This window comes from Diceros bicornis, chromosome 35, assembly GCF_020826845.1.
Source record: "Diceros bicornis minor isolate mBicDic1 chromosome 35, mDicBic1.mat.cur, whole genome shotgun sequence".
Lineage (NCBI taxonomy): Eukaryota > Metazoa > Chordata > Mammalia > Perissodactyla > Rhinocerotidae > Diceros > Diceros bicornis.
In genome coordinates, this window is record NC_080774.1 from 15,955,908 (window position 1) to 15,976,606 (window position 20,699).

The window sequence follows — 20,699 nt, forward strand, 5'->3', positions numbered from 1 at the left end:
TCATGGTCACCAACTGGTCAAACCAGCTCCTGCTCTGACCTCAGAGATATCTGAGAAAAGTGCCCTCAAGATCACAGATTTTCCAGCTCTCCCTCCCCTAAAGATCTCAGAGCCACCCTCTGCGTAAGTGCCTCATAATGGCACTCTACATAGACGTCCCCAATTGAGAGGACTAGGTACCACTTTCCCAGCCAGATCTCTTGGCAGAGAAGGCGATAGAATGGTTTACCCCTCAGAATGGTATTAGCACCGAGAAAGTTCATTTGAAGCAATACCAGCAACCACAAAGGGAAAGAATTAGGAAGACTATCCATCAGGATACTCTAGGTTATACTGTAGCAACAAATAAATCCAAAATTTCAGTCTTAAAAGAACAAAGGTTTATTTCTCATCTGTGTCCGTTGTGGGCCAACGGGGGCACTCTGCTCATTAGTGACGTTGGTGGCTGTTGTCCAGAAGGAAAGAGAAATCACCCAAGGGTCCTGCCCTCATGGAGCCGAGGTCTCCCATGGGCTATGACAGTAAACGCTTTGAACTGGAATTGACAGACATCACTTCTGCCCACAACTCACTGGCCACAACCAGTTCCATGGTTCTTCCCAGCCACAGTGGCGTCAAGAAGTCCATGGTTACCTACCATGTGCCCAGAATTTCACCAAATCCCAACTCTGAGCCAGGTACTGGTCTAGGAGTCAATGACACAGCCCTAACCAATCAGACAAAAGTCCTTACCCTCAGTCCTCATGGAGATTACGTTCTAATGGAAGAGGCAGATAAAAAACAGATAATAGAGGTGTAAAATATAATTATCAGTTAGGGACAAGTGTTATGAAGAAAAAGAAGCCAGCTGATGTGAGAGAGGGTGCTTTAGATCAAGTGGTTGGAGGAGGTTTCTCTGAGTAGGTAACATTCAGGTGGAGACACAAATGAAGTGAGAGACCAGCTGTGGGGAGATCTGGAAGTGTCCCAGGTGGTGGGGACAGCAGGGGGAAGGTCCTCATTCAGGAATAGATGTGGCTCTTCTGTCTGAGGGATAGAAAGGAGGCCACTGGGACTCAAACATAGTGAGCAGGGGTGGATGGTAGCAGGGATTTGGACCAGAAAGGGAGCCAGGAGCCTTTATTTTCTTCATAAAACTTTTCAGGATCTGAAATTGTTCTAATTGTTGATTTGATCATTTGTTTATTGGTGGACGTGAGAGCAGAGACTTCCGCCTCCTTCACTGCGTCATCTCTGCCCCTAGGCTAGTGCTTGGTCCACAGAACTTAGTAAATATGTAATGAATGAATAAATGAGTAAATGAATGAAGTCTCCCGCTCCTCTGAATCTGGCACCACCATCCACCCGGCTGCCCAGGTCTAAAAACCGCGCAGTGCATTGATGCCACCCCCATCTTCCCTCCCGTCCATGATGTGGTCAAAATGCCTCTGCCTCACGGGGCCGGCCTGGTGGCGTAGTGGTTAAGTTTACGCACTCCACTTCAGTAGCCCGGGGTTCACAGGGTCAAGCCATGTGTGGCAGTGTCCCACACACAAAATAGAGGAAGATGGGCACAGATGTTAGCTCAGGGATAATCTTCCTCAGCAAAAATGTGGAGGATTGGCAACAGATGTTAGCTCAGAGCCAATCTTCCTCACCAAAAAAAAAAAAAAAACCTCTGCTTCTTGACTATATCGAGGATTATGTCCACCCCTTTGTCTTCTCCTCGGCCAACAACCTAGCCCAGGCCGCCATCTTCCCTGGACCCTTCTTCCCTGGACCCTTCCCTGGACCCTGGACAGCCTTCTTCAGTGGTCTCCCTGGAGCTGTGCCCCATAATACCCTCCCCACAAGCCGCCAGCGGTTTTCCCAGAACTCAGATCTCATCACATCACTCTCCTTCTCCAAACAGTTCAATGAGTCTTCAATGTGCTCGGGGCAGAGTCTAACTCCTTAGTGGGGTCTACAAGGCCCTACGGCATCTGGCCCACACCCACCCCCCCTGCCATCTCCCCCTCAAGTCCATGCTGACAATTGCCTGTGAGATAGGTACTATTATCATCCCCATTTTACAGACGACAGGACAGAGGCTCTGAAAGGCTAGGTCACTCGCCCAGAGCAGCACAGCCAACAAGATTCAAATCCAGGCCTGCTCAAGTTCTTACCCACCAGGTTTTACTGTCTTTCTTAGGCAGTAAGTGCCAGAATTATCACTTCTTAAAAAATCTGGTTACTTGAGATATCACTTCCCTGGCTGCAGAATAATTATTTGAGCTATGAAAGGGGATCTCGGAAGCCCTGATAAAGGCTCAGGAATAAGCAGTGGGGCCCCTGAGAGCCCTTGGCTGAGAGCATCCATCCTTGAAGATGGGTGGAGAGAGGGGGAGATGGACCTCTCTGCCCCACAGCCAACCCCTGACTCCCTCCCCTTCGGGGCACATGCAGGTACAAGGAGTCCCACTGAGCCCACTGAGCCCTCGTCCCCTGTCCCCGCTCTGAGCAGTTTTCACATTAGTGACACATAGGGATCCCACTGGCTGACGCCGTGATGGCTCACCCCAGGCGGCCTCCAGGATCCCAAGTGTCAGTGTGTTCCTCGTGTCATTTTTCTACTGAAAACATCTGGAAGGGCTGGAAGAATGTTCCAGAGAAGGAGGACCAGTGAGAAGTGAAGGGAGAGGGGCTGGCGACCGCCTGGGGTCAGTTATCGTCCGTGGGGTCAATCTGGGTTTGGAGAGCCGGCGCTCTGGCAGGGCATACAGTAGGGGCCGGGGGCACAGCTCGCTGGGCAGCAAAGATCTGACCCCGTGCCTTTACTTGTCCACATAAAATGGGGTTAACAGTATACTACTGCCTCACAGGGTTGTCATGAGGGTTAAGAGAGGTAAGGCATTTAGCAGAGCTGGCGCATAGTAGGTCTCAAATCATAGTGGGGCGCATCACTGTTTTGTCGTTTCTGTTGTTATTCATAGAATCAGGCTGTCATTAGGAACGCAGAGTCTGGAGTCAGATTGCCTGGATTTGAACATCAGCTCTGCCTCTTAGTAGCTGTGTGACCTTGAGCAAGTTATTTAACCTCTCTGTGCCTCAATATTGTCATCTGTGAATGGAGAGAATAATACCTATCTTAGAGCAATTTAGGTGAGGATTAAATAAGTCAATATATACAAAACACAACCGGTACAAAATGATAAATCTTTGCTATTTTTATTGTTATTATGATTATCATAATTATTTATAGAGGTGGTCAGGGGCTGTGAGCCCTGGAGAGAATTTTGGAGACAATATTAGGAGGAAGATAGAGCTCAATAAATAAGGTTACCTACCTGCACAGGATGGTGAGGACATCGACTTATTTAGGGAGGGACCCTGTGGGTTGTTTATTTTATTTATTAATCATCTGTTTTTGTACGGGTGTGTGGCAGAGAAAAGAGCACTGGGCCTGAAGTTCAGACACACCTGGGTTCAGAACACACATTGGGGAAGTCACATCATACCTTAAGCCTCAGTTTCCTCCTCTGCAAAATGGGGATGGTGATGGGCCGAACCTCCGGGGAGCCTGTTGTGAAGATTAAACGTAAACATGTTGGGGAAGCACTTAGCTGGGTGCCCAGCACCTTCTAAGTACCCTGGCAATCTTAGTGAATATTCTAACGCTGTGACCGTGTGCAGAATCTGTCACGTGTGAGTGAGCAGTTCAGACACAGGGTTGCTGACACAACATCATCCACTCGGCCAAGATCTGCTGAGCTCCTGTAACGCACCAGGCACCCTTCTAGGCATAGGGGCTGCTGCTGTGAACAAAACACACAAGGGTCCTGCCGTCACGGAGAGAATGTGCTGGAACTCCATTAGAGTCATCCATAGAGGGTCTGAGAACAGGAAGGGAAAAAGACCTGAGCACGCTCACCTCCTACTTGCTGGAGGATGCGCCGGGCTCTGGGGTGTCCAAGAGAGGGAACTCTGAGACAGGTCTTCCTGGACCTGGAGCCTGAGTGAATGGGGGAGGCCACCAGGATCTGCCCCCATGCCGGAACAAGACTTCCAAACCCCTATAATTGTAGATAAAACATTAGTCAAAAATAACGTCCAGAGAGCCACACCTTCGAGGGATTCAAGGAGCCCCTCCCTTCAGCCCTCACAGACCCTACCCCTCTAGAGTTAGGGAAGGGCCTGCAGGTGAAGGGCTGTGAGGCTGGGGAGGAGGGAGCTTGGGGTCTTGCTGCAGTGGAAAGAAAAAGCACGGAATTGGGCAACTGACAAACCTGTGTCTTTGCCCTGGCACTACCTGTGTGACTTTAGGCTGCTGCTTATCCCCGCTCAGCCCCCGTTTCTGGGATGCGGGGTGATGTCACCCTCCCTCTGGGCTGTCTGTTTGAGGACTAATAATTAATCGTGTACTTGCCGAGTGAAAGCTCCAAGAGAATGGCAGCCAAGGAAACCCTTGTTCTGGGACCTGGGATTTAACGTCCCCCTCCTCCTGCCCCTCACATACACCCTACCAGGGTCTTTCCTTCCCTAAGAGAGCCAGCCTGGAGGAGGCTCCTTCCCTTCCCTGGCCTCTCCCAGGCCTGGCCCCATGTTTTCACCTGGCCGATGAGAGCCATGGGGTTTATCGACCACTTTCCACGTGTGTGTTAGCTGACTCCTCCCCGGGTGGCTGGGTCAGCAGGGCTAGCAGCTGCCTCCCTCCTCAGCTTTCCAAATCAGAAGGCTGGCCTGACCCAGAAACAGTGGGACAGCAGGTGTGTGGGAGGATCACTGGACACAGCCTGGGCTACACAGTCCTATTCTGGTTATTACCCTGGGCTCCCAAGTCCCGCTGGCTTGGGTTCGAATCCTCAGCCAGCTGTGTGGCCCGGGGCAGGTGGCTTCACCTCTCTGAACCATGAGGATTCAATGCCGTCATGAATAACAATGCTGAGCACAGGACCTGGTATACAGTCAGCGCTCAATAAATGTGAGCCATGACTATGATTATAAGAGGCAGTGCAGCAGAGGGATCAAGTGCCAAACTGCCTGGGTTCGAATCCCAGCTCTGCCACTTAACCAGGTATGTAGACATGGGCACGTCATGTCATCTCTCTGTGCCTCAGTTTCCTCATCTGTAAAATGGGAATAATAAAATTTCCTTCCTTGTAGGGTAGCAGGGAGGACTAGATGAGTTAACATACGTAAATTTAAAGTGCTTAGAGAAGAGCCTGGCACATGGAAAGTGCCAGAATCAGCTAATGCTTGCTATTTCTGTTTTCAAGCTGCACACCTCCCTTCCTTCCTACAGGCCTCAATGCAAGCATCCTTGAAATGAGAAGGTGATGAGGTCATGGAGCTTGTGTCACCCGCTTCCTCCTCAGGCTCTGTGGGGTGGAGGGGAAGCCAGGAGAGGAAGGAGAAGGAGGGTCTTCTAGAACACATCCACCAGCCGACTCACCCATAAGTAAACACAGCTCCATCCACACATAAACACACTCACCGCTCCACCCACTCCAATCAAAACAAACTCACTCCGGGCCAAGCCACCTCCAGCCCAGCCCACCCACTCAGAAGCCTCACCCCACCCCAGCCCAGGTCCCAGGCGGGGCTGGCTTTCTCCTCTGTGTCACCCTGTCATTCTCATCCTGGCTCCAAACCCAGCCGGCCCCGCCCCAGCTGTAATTACAGAGAGAGCTGAGGCTTCTGTGCCCAGCGTGACGTCAGCCTGAAGCTTCTAGCCTGATGATCTCACCCCGAGTCAGTGGGGGGTGGGGGGCGCCTCAGTCTCCCTCTCTCGGCTGGAGGGGGAGGGAGGCGGGGGTCTCTGTCAGTCAGCTCAGCATGGATCTGAGATTCAGAACAACCCAGGTTCCCACCCGGCCCTGCCACCCCAGAGCTGCACGCACCGGCCAGTGCTCTGAGCCTCTGTCTCCTCACCTGCAAAATGGGGGTGGTGATAAGTCTCTCCTCATTGATGTGAGGGTTTAATGCCATAATGTCGTGCTCACCTGCCACCGCAGTGATAGGTACATAGGAGGCAGTACCAGATGGTGACTTGCTTTCCATACTATTATTTTTAGAAAACTTTCTCATGGAGGCGCTGCTTAACTTCAAAACGATTTCTCAACCAATGACTCACTGAATTCCTTAACACCCCAGCCCACCCCACCCCCCGAGGAAGCAGGGCTGAGACCCTGAAGCCCACAGAGGGATACCGGCATGCCCCGAACGGCCCACCTGTTGGGGACAGATCAAAGATTGGAACCCCAGCTCAAGGGACCTTTAAGTCAAAGGATGATTTATAGATTCATTCTCCAAGCCACGTGGGAGGGGCGGGGGAGTCTAGAAAACAGGTCCTCTCTGGGCTTGGAGTTTCAGGCCAGACACCATGCCTGGGTACAGCACGTTTTGATAATTATCATTATTTACAGTCATAATAATAATAGAAGCTGGTGCTCGTTGTCACTTCCTGTTCCATCATCCCCATCTGTAAAACGGAGATAATAGTAGTAAGTTTACCTCTTGAGATTGTTGTTGAGGATGAGCTAATATTTGTAAAGCATTTAGAACAGGGCCTGACATACAGCAAACACTATGTAACTGAGAACTCAAAATTGAAAATATAACGGTGTCAGTCTGCTAAAGGCTTTGCTAAATTGCCTCATGTCTTCCTCAGCACACACCCCTGAGGAGGCTACTCTGATGTCCATTTTGCAGGCGGGGAAACTGGGAGCTCATAGATGCGTGGGGAATAATGTTACTCTCCTCTGAGGACACTGAGGTGAGCTCTGAGAGCTTGTAAGTGGGGATTGCAATCCAGAGCCATCTGCCTCCAAACGCACGGGGCTCTGTCTCTCTCCTCCCCATCTGCAGGTCCCCAGGGGGGAGGCAGGATGCAGGCCGGCTGTGGGGAAGGTATTTCCAGAGGGTGACCTGAGCCCTCAGCCGGACGAGGGTTATTAATAGGGCCCTGCCCGGGGAGGGCGGGCTCCGGGGGACGAGGGAGGGCGGGGCTGAGCCGAGCGTGGGGAGGAGAGAGTCCGAGAGGCTGGCTGAACTTGGACGCAGACGCCCCTCCCAGCCCCCCGGGAGCCCAGCTGTTCCCTCAGCGGATTCTCTGGGGCTGCTTCATCACCTCTGAATACTCCTGTGACAGGAGGCACTTGCAAAACCCGCCTCCAGTCCCTAGCCGCAATAAATAGAAGGCTCCCAGCCCAGGAGGAGCGAGAAGCTTCTAGGCCTGCCTCCCTGGGTTTATTAAGCTCCTGGCTCCACTTGAGACCTCAGCGGCTCTGGCTGCCAGCCTGTGCGGCCTGGAAGGACAGAGACCGGCTGCTCTCTGGTGAGGCAGCACGGAGAGGGGCCCTCTGGGATTCTGCTGGACCAGCTGGGGGTGGCCTCTGGTGGCTGGAGTGTCTTTGGGGCGTGGGAGCCCAGCCTGGTGTGTGCCTCCGTCCCTGGCAGTGGATGGTTCAGCGTTTTCTAAAGCTGAAGAATAAGCTTGGAAGGCCAGCCCACCCACATCACCTTGCTGTGTGACCTTGGGCAGGTGGCTCCCTCTCTCTGAGCCTCCGTGTCCCCTCCAGCTCAGCAGCCACCATGGCTGATGGTCAGATGCCCTTCCCCTACACAGGCCGCCTGCGCCGAGACCCCTTCCGAGACTCGCCCCTGTCCTCCCGCCTGCTGGACGATGGCTTTGGCATGGACCCCTTCCACGACAATTTGACTGCCTCTTGGCACGACTGGGCCCTGCCTCCATTCTCCTCGGCCTGGCCGGGGACCCTGAGGTCGGGCATGGTGCCCCGGGGGCCCACTGCCACAGCCAGGTTTGGGGTACCCTCCGAGGGCAGGAGCCCCCCACCCTTCCCTGGGGAGCCCTGGAAAGTGTGTGTCAACGTGCACAGCTTCAAGCCAGAGGAGCTGATGGTGAAGACCAAGGATGGCTATGTGGAGGTGTCTGGTGAGTAGGGGGCAGAGGAAAAGGAGAGAGAACCCGGGGAGGGAGGTGTAGACTTCAGCCCTGGGAACAGCAAGGAGGACACTCGTATGGGGAAGCTGTGACAGCATGACACAGGTGACTTCAGGGCTCAGGAATGTGGCCACAAAAGTTATCTTTATAGAAAAGCTCTCCTCTCCCGGCTTCCAGCAGAAACCTTAACCTGACCCAGCTGCTGGGGCCTTTGGGTGCTGTGTCAATCAAAATCCAGGCAGGAAAATGTAAACCACATCGGAGATTTTGACAGAGAGAATCTAATCTAAAGAATAAGTTAAACAGAGAAGGAATAAAAGACAAGGAAGAAATGGGGTTCATTGCACCCCAGCATCACAGCAGTCTAGAAGGCGTGTTTCATGCTGAGCGATGATAATGTTCATACCCAGCACAGCTTTCAAGAGAAACGCCTCCCCTTGTCCCAGAGGGAAACTGAGGCATAATAGTCGTTATAACAATACTAAGTGGTAACCTTGATTGAGTGCTTACCACCACGCAAGGCGCCTTACCTGTAGCATCTTGGTTAATACAACCAGAGGTGGATCCTGTATGTCTCCTCTTTTTTACAGATGAGGAAACCGAGGCACAGAGACGTTAAAGTAACTTGCCCAAGGCCTCCAAGCATTCAAACCCAGGCTGTCTAGGAATCAGGAGGCCGGAAGCAAATTGATCACATACTGAGCACCTAGACTAGGTGCCAAAGGCTGGACTAAAACTCGTATTCCTTGTCCCGAATAATCCAGCAGAGGTGTCTAGTCCCATTTTGCAGCTGAGGAGGCTGAGGTTCAGGTGGACCCGTCCAAGGTCACGCCATGAGTCAGCAGCAGGAATTTTCTGGGCCTACCCAGGACACCAGGCCCAGGGCTGCTGCCACCACTTCCCAGCCCCGGGGAGGAAATGCTCTGGAAAAAGAAAAGAGGAGACAGAGGCTCGGTGCCTGGTAAGCAGGGCAGCAGAGGAAGAGCTTTCTCTCCCTTCCCTCCCGATTAACGCTCCATTAGGAAGAGCATGTTCCTGGCAGGCTCCGCCAGCCAGAAGATCAAGGCCATTGCAGACACAGGCTGGGCAGGGACAAGCCCCGGCAGGCAGGCAGCGTTGGGGGAAGTTTCAAAGCCTCGCAGGGCAGAATTATAAACATCAGAGGCTCCCGAGGAGGTGAGCCAGGAGGCACGCTGGGGCCACGTGCAGAGGGAGGAGGTCAGCCAGGGCTCCCCGAGCCAGGCAGGAGTTCTCAAACTGGCCCCACCACGAACCAGCAGGCTGTGCAAATTACGTAACTTCTCTGTGCTTTGTTTCCTTATCTGAAAATCGGGTTCAAGTAGCGACGCCGCGTAAGGATTGTTGTGTTAAATGACGTGATGCGTGTAAAGTGTGTACGTAGTGCCTGGAACACAAGGGATCAGTACTGTTATTGTGGTTGATGTTGTTGTTGTTAAAATGCCAGGCACATAGTAAAGACCCAATAAATCATAAATGGTAGATGCTGTTTGAGACCTGGGTTCAAATCCCGGCACCGCTGTTCCCTCTCCGGATGGATACACAGAAAGTCTTTTCACAGCTCCCAGCCTCAGATTCCTCATCTGCATAATGGGGATCATAATAATAACTCTCCTGCAAAGCTGTAAGGAAGATTAAATATATGCAGACAGTATATGGTAATAAATGCAGAGTGTCTGTAAAATGGAGCTAATAATAGGGCCTGCCTGGCACTCTGTAAACAAGGTGATTATTATCACCATCCTCCCATCTTTGTTTTAATTAGGGTTCCAGAATCTTCCACTCTGGGTTGGAGGATTGCCCATCCTCCAGGTTGGAGAGCCCTGTGGCCCCTCCAGGAGACCTCTGTCCAGCCTGGAGGGTTTTTCTCCATCCTCCTTTCTAAGTGCTTCTTAAAGTAGGGTCTGGCAGCTCCAGGCTGAGATCCCAGCTAAGTACCTTAGGAATCTGGAGGCTGTGAGTGAGTCTCAGAGCCTCAGTTTCCACATCTGTAAAGTGGGGTCATTGGGGGCTTAAATAAAAGACAGACAAAGCCTTTTTTGGTTGTAAAATCCTCACAGGTGTGCACTTAGCAACCTCAGCTTGACAGAATCCAAATCCCCTGAGAGTACATACAGAGACTGTCGTAAAAGAGGTTTAAAAAATCAGATCAATATCAGGGCTCCATTTAAAAAGCAACTTTCAAAGGGCAGTCAGAAGTCAGATCCTGTCTCCCAGCCTACATCCCATGATGACAGACCTATTCTTCCTCAAGCCTCTGTGTGGGGCACTGTGCTCACCCCCTCCATGTGTTGGCTCCCTGGCTCTCCACGTGGACTTCCCAGGAAATGTGAGAGGATTTATTACACCCATATTACAGAAGAGAAAACTGAAGCCCAGACAGAGTAACTCACCTGAGATCACTCGCTTCTCCATGGCAATGTCTGAAATTCAAAGCAGGGCCTGCTTAGACAGTTCCAAGTCGGGATGGCTGGATCTGCTTCTGATTGTGTGGCCTTGGGCAAGTCCTCCCACCTCTTGTTGGTCTTATGAGGTGGTGGACTAGATCAGCATTTGCCAAACGGTGTGCTTTAAGATGCCACTAGGCATCTGAGAAATGGAAGGGGAGGCGTCCAGAATTTTAGAAGGTGCTGGATGAAACAAAGTTATAAACAGGTGTCCTCACTGCAGGACTAATCAGAGCCTTGAATCTGCTAAAGTAGTTTATGAATCTCTGAGAGATCTCTTATGAATCTCTGGTGCTCTCTTATCTGACCACATACGAGTGTCTAGGTCCAGGGAAGTGTTGGGAAAATGCTGGACTAGAAGATTTCCATCACGCCTCACAGCCCCCAACCCCCGACATGTAGACGCTAGCCAAGAAATGTTCCCTTCATGGGCCACTGGGCCAGGCCCTAGCCAAGGAAGGGACTGGAAAGCCCCAGGCCTTCTTCCCGCCCCTTCTTCCTAATCCCAGGGCCTCTGCCTCCCCTGGAAACAGTACCTTCTTTCTTTAGCTGGGCCAATGGATTTCCCCGAAGTGCTGATGCCTGCCTCTCGGCACCTACGTTGCTCTGAGGCATGTTGGGAAAATGGTGGCTGCGAGGAGCCTCCGGCTTCCTCTGGCCTCCAGATGAGTTCTTTTAAAAAATAGATTATAATAATTACTTTTTTTCTGTTTACAAAAATAAAATATTTCCACAGCAGGAAATATAGATAGGAAAGCAAAGAAATTAAAAATCACCCATAATCCTTAAGCTGCCCCAATAAATAGATATTCAAATAATATGCAAATTAAATTCAAGATGAGCCTCCTAGCAACATCCTCTTTCAACAGGATTAACCCCCTCCCCTGGCCCCCCACTTTATGGAAATCTGGGAGCCACCCCTGTTCAGTAACCCTAACCCTAGTACCCTATTTCCAGAGCATGGACAGGCAGGTTTAGCTTCTGAGAGCAGTCCTTTCCCCAAACATCAAAATGAACCACAAGCATTCACCTTCACACAGTATTTTTACAATTTACAAAGCAATTCTGTGACTCATTCTCGTTTGCTCCTCACAGTAACCCAATAATTAGGAAGTTGTTGTCACCCCCGTCTTAGAGAAGAATAAACTGAGGCTCAGAGAAGAGAGATGCTAGGAATGTCAGAGCAGGGACCCAAGTCCAAAACCCATCTACCTGATTTTGCATCTTTGCTCCATCACTTCTAAGCTGTGTGACATTGAACACATCACTTAACCTCTCTGAACTTTCTTTCCCCATCCACAAAATGGTAATAATAAAAGTACCTGCTTTCTAAGGTCGTTGCGGAAATTAAAGGGTTGATATAGGTTAGGTGCTTAGAACAATGGCTGACAGCAAGTAAACGCTATATAAGAGTTTGCTATTATTATTCTTATCATCATCATCATCCTTTATTATTCCCAGGACACCGAGAGTGCAAAAGGGCTGAGTCAGAGGCACTGGCCTGTCCCCAGAGGAAGCAGGCCTCCGGAGGCCCAGGCTTTGGGGAAGGTACCAGGGAACAGACAGTGCTCTTCTGGCCGCAGGCCTGAGTTAGAGCTGGGCACTTGGTGGTCACGGACTTGGCAGGTCAGAATAAACTCTCCCAGTGGCAGCACCTTCAAAGAACAGCATGTTCTGGATAGCCAGACACTCCAGTTTAAAAAAACGAATTCCTGTAAATGTACCCCTTTCTGCCCGGCTGGTGGGAGAATAAACTGATGCAGCCTTCCCTAAGCGCAATTTAACAATATAGATCAAGCCTTAGAAATTCTAGAACTTGGAATTTATCCTAAAGAAGTCATCGGGCTGGGTGCAGAGATCTAGCTACAAGAATGTTCAGTGCACTGAGGGTCTTTCCAAACGCCGGAAACCTCAGTGCCCAAAACCTGGGGGCTGGCTAAATGAACTTATATATCCCTGCTGTGAAATGCTGTGCAGCCACTAAAAATCATGTTGTTGAAGAATATTTTCCGTAATATGGAAAAATAATTATAAAGTGCTAGCAAGAGATAAAAACAGGTTTCAAGCGTGATGTACAATATGGTCCCATCTGATAAAATATGTGATATACATCTGTAACGTCTACACTATGAAACATTTATGCATTTCTAAGTAACATAGAAAGAAAAATCTGGAACATATACAGAAATGTTATTAGTTATTTCCTCAGGATGATGGAATTATGAGTGTTTTGATTGTTTTTTCTTCGTTTTCTACCCTTTCTAACATACACTTGCATTGTCTTGTGATCAGGAACAAGTTATTAATAAAGGAGTAGTCAATGTAATCACCTATAAATTGTCAGTTTAAAAAATCTGGACTGTAAAAAGTCACTATATCCACAAGATTATTTACATTCTGGACTCCACAGTCCCTAGGAAGGGTGCCCCCGTGTAAAGGAAGGGTCTTAGCCCTGGAATGTGGCCCCACAAATGAGGAGTGCATAACAATAGGAGCCGAGCTGCTCTGCTAGGCACTAATCCGGTGACTTGTTTAAAGAGAAATTAGAGACATTCTCTCCATCAAAAAAAAAAAAAAAGAGAGTGGGGAGGAGCCAAGAGGCTCAGAATTTGTTATATAAATTGCAAGATAAAAGCCAGTTGAGCCCAAGTCTTCTTGTAATTTCATCTTTTTACTTCCTAAGGAAAGAAAAAAAGCCTTCTCCAGCTGCCCTGTAGGAGGTGGGGCAGGGGAGATTTCATATCTGCCTAATGTGTCATTTCTTAAGGAGTGCCCCCTTGGAGAGTCTGGGTGGGCTTTCAGCCTACGAAGCATTATTTCCAGATGTGCTGGGTACAGATCATGTGGCTCAGAATGCTATTCAGAAGCTGGAACAGGCAGAGGGGCGTCGGACCCCAGCTCCCGGCTTCGATTAGAGAGAGTTGGTTCAGAGCCCGTGGCTGCCAGGCACCTGCTGGGCGACCCTGCACCCATCACTGAGCCTCAGTTTCCACATCTGTAACCCAGGGAGAAAGAAGCCCATCCTCAGAGCTAGGAAAGGGCTCTGTGAGGTGTAAAGTCAGCTGAGTGGCAAACTAGCCCCACTTCTTTCCTACCACCCGTTCGGGGATGTCAGCCTCAGGGTTCTATTGGCTGGTTAGGGCAGAGGGGTCAGATGTGAGACTTAGAAGGTACAGCACAATGTGTGGCCCAGTTTCTGTGATTTCCTAAGACTGGTACATAATTGTCTACAAACCCTGGTCAAGGCCTCCTGTCCTGTCATTGTCTATTTCATCTTCACAACAGCCTAGGAGGGGGCTCAGGTGGATCTACTTAGCAGACGAGGGACCAGAGGCTCAGACAACTGGAGTCTCCAGACCAATCTTCAAGCCACATAGCCAGGCAGGGACAGGATTTGAATCCAAGCCCGAGTCCTGACCGATGCCTAGGGCACGTAGATGCTGACGCGTGGCGTTTCTCTCCCTTCCAGGCAAACACGAGGAGAAGCAGCAAGAAGGCGGCATCGTTTCCAAGAACTTCACAAAGAAAATCCAGTAAGTGACCTGGCAGTGTGGATTTCGGGGTGGGAGTGGAGGAGAGGGGGCTGCCTGGGACCCGAGATCTGGGGTCTCTCCCTCCTGGGCATCTCTCCTGTGAGACATGCCCCAGGGTAGGGACTTGAACCCTCATACCTGAAGGGGAGAAAGTGTCACAGCAAACCTGCAACAGGGCCCCAGAAAAGGGGGGCACGTAGATTGTGCTGTCTCACCTGCTCAGTGCCCTGTGAGGTCGGTATCAACAATCCCATTTTGTAGATGAAGAACCCAAGAATAAGAGAGGCGGAACGACTTGTCCCCAATTCCACAAAAATCAGGCACTCACCCACCACCTGGTATGGTTGAGGGAGGCTCTCAATCACCATCAGGAAAGGCCCACCCCTGATGCCCCAAATGCCCCAGTAGAATCTCCAGAAGGCTGCTTGCTCTAGTCTCCATGACCAGAAGGGCGTGCACCCTCCCTAGAGCATCCACAAGAATTAAACTGGAAGGTGTTCTGGCTTACCACCAGGAGGGGTTTTGAGGCTGAGATACTGGGATGAAGGAAGGGCAGGTTTTGCTGAGGGGAGTGAGAAGGGCTGAGTCTGGGAGAATCATGTAAGTAGTGAGAAGACCCCCAGGCTGAGCCAATGAGTCAAAGCCACACTGAGGCCCAAATGGCCGTAGCTGTCGGGAGAAGAGACTCAACAGCAAGGTGCTGATGGCTAGTGCTTCATAGACACATCTTCTCTAATCAGCATCACTCCATTACGTGCACTTCTGGCTCCAAAGCCTTTTCCCCAATCGTCGTTGCATTTCTCCTTGGCGGCGAAGGTATGCAGTGGAGAGAAGAGACGTTACCCTCCTGGTGTTATGGGGAAACTAAGTCTCCCAGAGGTGAAAAGACATACTCAGGCTCCTGACAACTGGAATTTAGAACAGCCCCAAACAGACCCTTGGAGTCTGAGTTTCATGCTCGTTCCTTGAGCAAGGAATGCGCTTTCCTTGTCTGTAAAAGAGATGGACGCTGACTCCAGCCTTGTGGAGTTACCACCTGAAAATGAGATGAGATCATGGCACAATGATCGGCACACAGGAGATGCTCACACGTGGCAGTTGTTATTACTATTATTGTCGTGGTGTTGAATCTTAGCTCCACCCCTGCCCTGGCGAAAATGTCCCGTGTCTGGAGAGATTGTGCTAGCTGAATCCTGACGCTTCTTCCAGCTTTGGGATGAATTCTGCAGTCCTGTCTCTCCCCCACGTGCCCCCTCCTCACCCGCCGGCGCCTCTAGAGTTCTTGGGAGCCCGAGGACACTTCCTGATAAGGCAAAGGCCGACTGTTTCTCTTCACACTCGCTGGCTCACCGCCGTCCCCAAGACCCACACCTCTCCCTGGTCCAGCAGCCCGATCAAACATCGCTGAGAGGAGAAAGAGAGGGAAAAGCGAGGGGGAGGGAGGCTGATGTTTCTTTCAAGAGACTTGCATAAGGTCTCCGGATGGAGCCACAGGCAGGGCAAAGCTGTCGAGGGGACTGAGCCGGAAAGAAGTCAGCAAATTAATCATCTCAAAAGGATGCCCTTTTTTGTGGATTTCACCATCTCTGAGGCCTCTGAAAAACAGCTTGCTGGGAGTTACTTGACCAGATAGAAATGCCTAAAGCTGTTCCAGGCAGGGCTGCACTTCAGCCGGGGCCCAGCAGCTGAGTGGGGCTAGTTGTCACAATACTGGACTCCCCATTGCCCTGAGCCCCCCAAGTGCCCTCCCTAGCCAACCTGGGCCATCCTAACCCTGTCCCCGGGACCCTCCTAACCTCCCCACGTTCCAACAATTAAAGGGTCCCCAGGACCCTCCTCCATCACTAGGGCATGTATCCATCCATTCACGCTGGTCAATGTCCAGATGCGCCTGTTGCTAAATGTTCTGAATCCCACCTCTGGGTGTAGGGAGTCCTGTCTCCGGGATAAAGAGAGTGGGTAACTCAGATCAACTTGCTGAACTGCATTCCCTCGCAGATGGGGTTGTGATGGTGAATGAGAGGATGTGTGTAAAGCATTTAGCGCGGGGTACAGACTCAGTGCTCAGTCTGTGGAAACTAATATTATCAAAAGACTCCGCAAGGCTGGAATCACACAAGAGCAGGTGGGACTCCTGGGACCTCCTGGCTCTGCCCAGAGTCCAGACACGAAGGAGTGGGACTGGAGTGCAGGGTGGCCCCGGCCCAACTTCAGGAGGCCTCATGGCCTCTCCCAGGAAAAGCTCAGGTCCTTTGAGGACAGGGAAGCTCCTTCGACCCGGCTGAGATCCTTGGAGATTTCCAGCCAGGCAGGATGCTACAGCTGCTGGCCTTAGCCCAGCACACCCATCCCCGTGTGAAAGGCTGGATGAGGGGAGAGGGCGAGGTCTTGGAATTTGCCTATCAGGGTGGGGGCAGGGCAAGGACTGCAGATGGGATCTTTCTCACATCCAAGTTGGATGAGAGGACAGGAAGCAAGGGACACAGGAAGTCATCAATGGAGGATGCTCGGAGCCAAAGCAAGCTTTAGTCTCTTCGCTCCACATTTTCCCACATATCTGTTCTGCCTCTTATCGACATCTACGATGCGTCAAGAGCCATGTGAGAGGTTTATAGGTTTAATTTTATTTCATCTTTAGAAGAATCCTATAGAGTAGGTATTATTAAGCCCATCTAGTGGATAAGGGAACTAAAGCTTGGAGGGATGATGGGACTCAACTAAGGTCACACAGCTAGTAAGGAGCAGATCTGGGATTGGAACACAGGTCTCTCTAACTTCAAAGCCCATGACCTTCCTGCTCGGTTAGTGGAGACCAAATTACAGTCATTGGCATGCCATCTTCACTATTTTTTGCTGTATATGCTTCTGTTCCCGTACTATTATTTGCTTAAGACTGTTTTTTTCTTTTCGATCAACTCACTTTTGATAAAGTTAAATTCCCGTCGCTAAAATGTTCACTGAAGAAAGCGATCATAAAGTAAATTCAATGAAAACAAAATGTGGTGAAATTCTAACCAGATATTGTTGCCTGCCTAAGGGTCTAAGTCTTACATCAGCTCTTTCTTTGTTAAAAAGAGAAAATAGCAAGAGACAGAGGCTAAAGGTGTTCAAGGCTTGTTAACACTTACCTGAGACGTTCGTTTAGATGTAAACAGAAGGACTGAAAGAGAATTGGGGAGGAACCCACCATGTGGGTTCAACAAACAGGTCACCTGGTGAGGGATTCTGAACACGTCTATTCCCAACTCTGGGCCTCAGTTTCCCCCTGTGTAATATGAGAGCATTGTCTTGGACAATCAAGAAGATCCTTTTGGGCTCTGATGTTCTGTGGTTCAGTGATGGCACAGTTTGTGCTAAAACACTCACAGCTGTCAAGGTGCCCACTTGGAGGGCAAATGAGTGCAATAACAACATAGAAGCTGACAGTTAATGAGCACTTCTTGTACGCTAAGCACCGTGGTAAGGGCTTTGCTTTCGGTATCCCATGTAATTCTCATACCACCCTAAGAGGTAGATAGCATTATTACTTCCCTTTTCCCACAAGGAAATAGATTCAGAGAGGCGAATTCACTGGCCCAAGGTCACACAGTCAGGAAGAGTCTGAATGGGAACCCAGGTCTGCCTGCCTGCAAAGTGCACGCTGTGGACCACGGCTCCTCTGTCCCGTGGTACCGGCTGCCCATTGGATTGGCGTGCGAACAGCTAAACAGGGTCAGCCCATCCCCCAGCAGAGAGGGAGGTGCAAACTTTTGGCCTTGTCTCTGCTTCAGCAGCTTGACTTGGCAATTGCTCAAGTTCTCTCTTTCTCTTCCATCCTTCCCAGCAGGCCCTTGTTCATCTCTGTGGCTCCGATTTGGCAGGAGTCTCTTGTGTAGATGGGGCTCATGTGGGCACAGGTTGCTATTCACAGCAAAACCCTCCCCAGCCCCTCCAGGAAGGGTCCTGCCCATGGCGAGGAATGAGCTAACCTCATTTCTTATATCTTTCATCAAGACTCCTGCATTTACAGCAGGTAAATGAGTGCAATGAGAGCCAGCCTGGACCAGGAAAGACCTATGGTGATTGATTGAATCTCCTGGCTTCCCCCCACGGTCCTTTTTTCAAAAGTGTGGTGCCGAGGGGACAGTAGAGCATCACAATCAGCTACTCTGAGTTTGGAGACCAGGAGTCCAATTCCATTCCCACCTGCCGCTTACCAGCTGTGTGACGTTGGGCAAATCAGGTCACCTCTCTGACCTCAATTTCCTCATCTGTACATTGGGGATAGTCATAGAACTTGCCTGGTAGGATTATTGTTGACAACTACATGAGAGGATTCAGGTGAAGTCCTTGGCACATAGAAAGTGCTCAGAAGGCATAGTTTTTATAATTTTTATTAATAATGACATCCCAAAGAGGCCATTATCACATTCTCACAATTCCAATAGCTTGTTGAAGAAATCATATCCCGGATAGCCTCCTTCACCCAAAACAGTCCAAAAATCATAAAAATAGCTTCAGAACTGGAACCAGGTTTGGGTTCAGAAGTCCCATCTTCGGTGCTCTCTCTCTCACTGAGCCTGTCATTCGATTTCTCCAAGTCTCTGTCAAATGTTCCGTGCAATGGGCATGTTAATTTCTACCTATTAACCATTCTAGGATCTTTATAAAGCTCTAACCAGGTAACGCCTATAAATGTGTTTGGGGAATAAAACAATTATGACCCGCCAAGAGATACTTAAGATGTGACCCAAATCAGGGTTCATTCTCAGCATCACAGAGTATGTTGCCATCTGAAGTCTAGCCGTGTGGTCAGCCTGACCCCTTTATCTGCCAAGTTGCCCATTCCACCATTAATTCCACCAGCAACGCGTTCTGTCGTGAAACCGTCTCAGCAGGCACATGGCAAATGAAAATGTGTTATCTGCTGTGAGTAACACCTGACTTATGCTCTGTAAAGGGGTGGTGGTTGCGGCCGTTTCTGCCAGCAGCTGGCCAATTGTGAGTGCTAAGGTGGAGACCTCAACCAAGGACCAAATATCTGGTCCTTGGGCCAGATATTTGGCCACAGCTCCCTTTTAAGTTACCGTTGGAGCAGCATTTTACCATTTGCAAAGCATGTTCAGACTCCGTGTCACTCTGAGCTTCAAATACCGTGCAAAATTAATATTATTATCACCATTTTGTGGATGAGGAAACAAGTTCAGAGCAATTGAGTGACCTTCCCAAGATCACACGGCTAGAAAGGGGCAGAGCCAGGATTGAAACCCAGCATTGTCTGCCTGCAAAGACTAAGCTCTTATCAAAAACACTTTCTTTCGAATGAATAAAAGAATGTTTAAGCTATATTAAAATAATTAATGAATAAAATCTTGTGCTTCCTCTAGGCTTCCTGCAGAGGTGGACCCTGTGACAGTATTTGCCTCGCTTTCCCCAGAGGGCCTGCTGATCATCGAAGCTCCCCAGGTCCCCCCTTACTCACCATTTGGAGAGAGCAGTTTCAACAATGAGCTTCCTCAAGATAGCCAGGAAGTCACCTGTACCTGAGACCCCAGTCTTGGCCCATCCTTGTTCCCTCCCCAACCCCAGGGCTTCTCTGATTCCAGGGTACATTACTGTAGCTGAACTCATAGATTTAGTGCAACTAAAGTGTTGGAGGTGGGAGTGGATGGACCACTGATTCCCTGGATAGTGTAGTAGTAGGTTTTTCCACAAGATGGCGCAATTGGCAAGTCGTGCTTGGTTGCGCAAAATGCTGGGAGTTTTTTTTTCTTTACCTTTTCTATCTTGATGAAAATGTTGCACATTCTAAAGTTGCAAAACAAATAAAATGGGACAAAACATTTCACATTGCCTCTTACCTTGCAGGTGATGCAAGGCTTGCTTTTCTCTGGGGACCTCTGCATCACCCAGATTCCTATTTTGGGCTCTCAGTTTCCATGCCCACCCCATGGTTTGGTTGAAGGAGCCCATTAGCTTACTCTGTTGTGTTTCTGCACTCCTGGCCTGCAAAGGGTTATGGACAGGTCTTACATCCCCATATGGGATTTATCCAACAGCCACATGAAAATAAACAGTGCCTTCTGCCCTCCACCCAGGCATTACAGCATGTTCCCAAGCTGGCGCACCCCAAGGACTCTGGAAGCCCCTCAGTTTATTCTCTGGCTAAAGCCTCCCTTTATTGTGTCTCCTGTGCCCAAGTTGGGATTTTTAGAGAGGGCTGTCTCCAGACAGCTCCACCTGGAACCAAGCAAAGGCCAGACAGCCTGGCAGGCAGGCTAGTGGTATTGTGTATATGGGTGGGACATGTGTGTCATTGTTATTTGAATTGTGCTGTTGTTTAGGGGAAAATAACAGTAAATAATAATAATAATAATAATAAAGGAGCTGATGTTCTTAGCCTGGTGTGCTTCTTTTGATAAGGAACTAAATGCTATAGCACTTAGATATGCAGTATCAATGAAGAATGCTTGTGGCTCCAAATTATAATGCCCAATGAATAGAGGCTTAAATGACACAAACATCTATTGTCTAACTTTACAAGAAGTTTAGATATGAGTGATTTCAGAGTTACTTTTTCAGCAGTTATGCCACCAAGAACTCAGAGTATTTCCATCTTTTTCCTCTGCCATCTCTAAAAAGTCTACAAGGTCTATCCTCATGTTTACAAGGTGGCTGCAGCAGCTCCAAGCATCTCATCCTCATATGACGATGTACAGGAAGAGAAGGCAAGGATAAAAAAGTCTTCTCATCTGGCTTCCTCTTTTATCAGTGAGCAAGGTCTTTTCCAGAAGCGCTCTC

General features: G+C 49.7%; 1 protein-coding gene across 1 annotated transcript; it reads left to right on the plus strand.

The window, feature by feature from the left end:
* The first annotated feature begins 7,077 nt into the window (after nucleotides 1-7,077).
* On the plus strand, nucleotides 7,078-20,271 carry HSPB8 (heat shock protein family B (small) member 8). Its single transcript, XM_058532278.1, has 3 exons — nucleotides 7,078-7,912; nucleotides 13,856-13,919; nucleotides 19,286-20,271. The coding sequence occupies exons 1-3, from the start codon at nucleotides 7,552-7,554 to the stop codon at nucleotides 19,443-19,445; spliced, it is 585 nt and encodes a 194-aa protein (XP_058388261.1). The 5' UTR covers nucleotides 7,078-7,551; the 3' UTR covers nucleotides 19,446-20,271.
* Nucleotides 20,272-20,699: the final 428 nt, after the last annotated feature.

Bases quoted from the DNA above. Each gene is read 5' to 3' on its own strand.
- HSPB8 (XM_058532278.1), top strand. From the start codon at position 7,552: ATGGCTGATGGTCAGATGCCCTTCCCCTACACAGGCCGCCTGCGCCGA. The intron at 7,913-13,855 runs GTGAGTAGGGGG...TCTCCCTTCCAG, and splicing joins TGGCTATGTGGAGGTGTCTG to GCAAACACGAGGAGAAGCAG. The intron at 13,920-19,285 runs GTAAGTGACCTG...TGCTTCCTCTAG, and splicing joins AACTTCACAAAGAAAATCCA to GCTTCCTGCAGAGGTGGACC.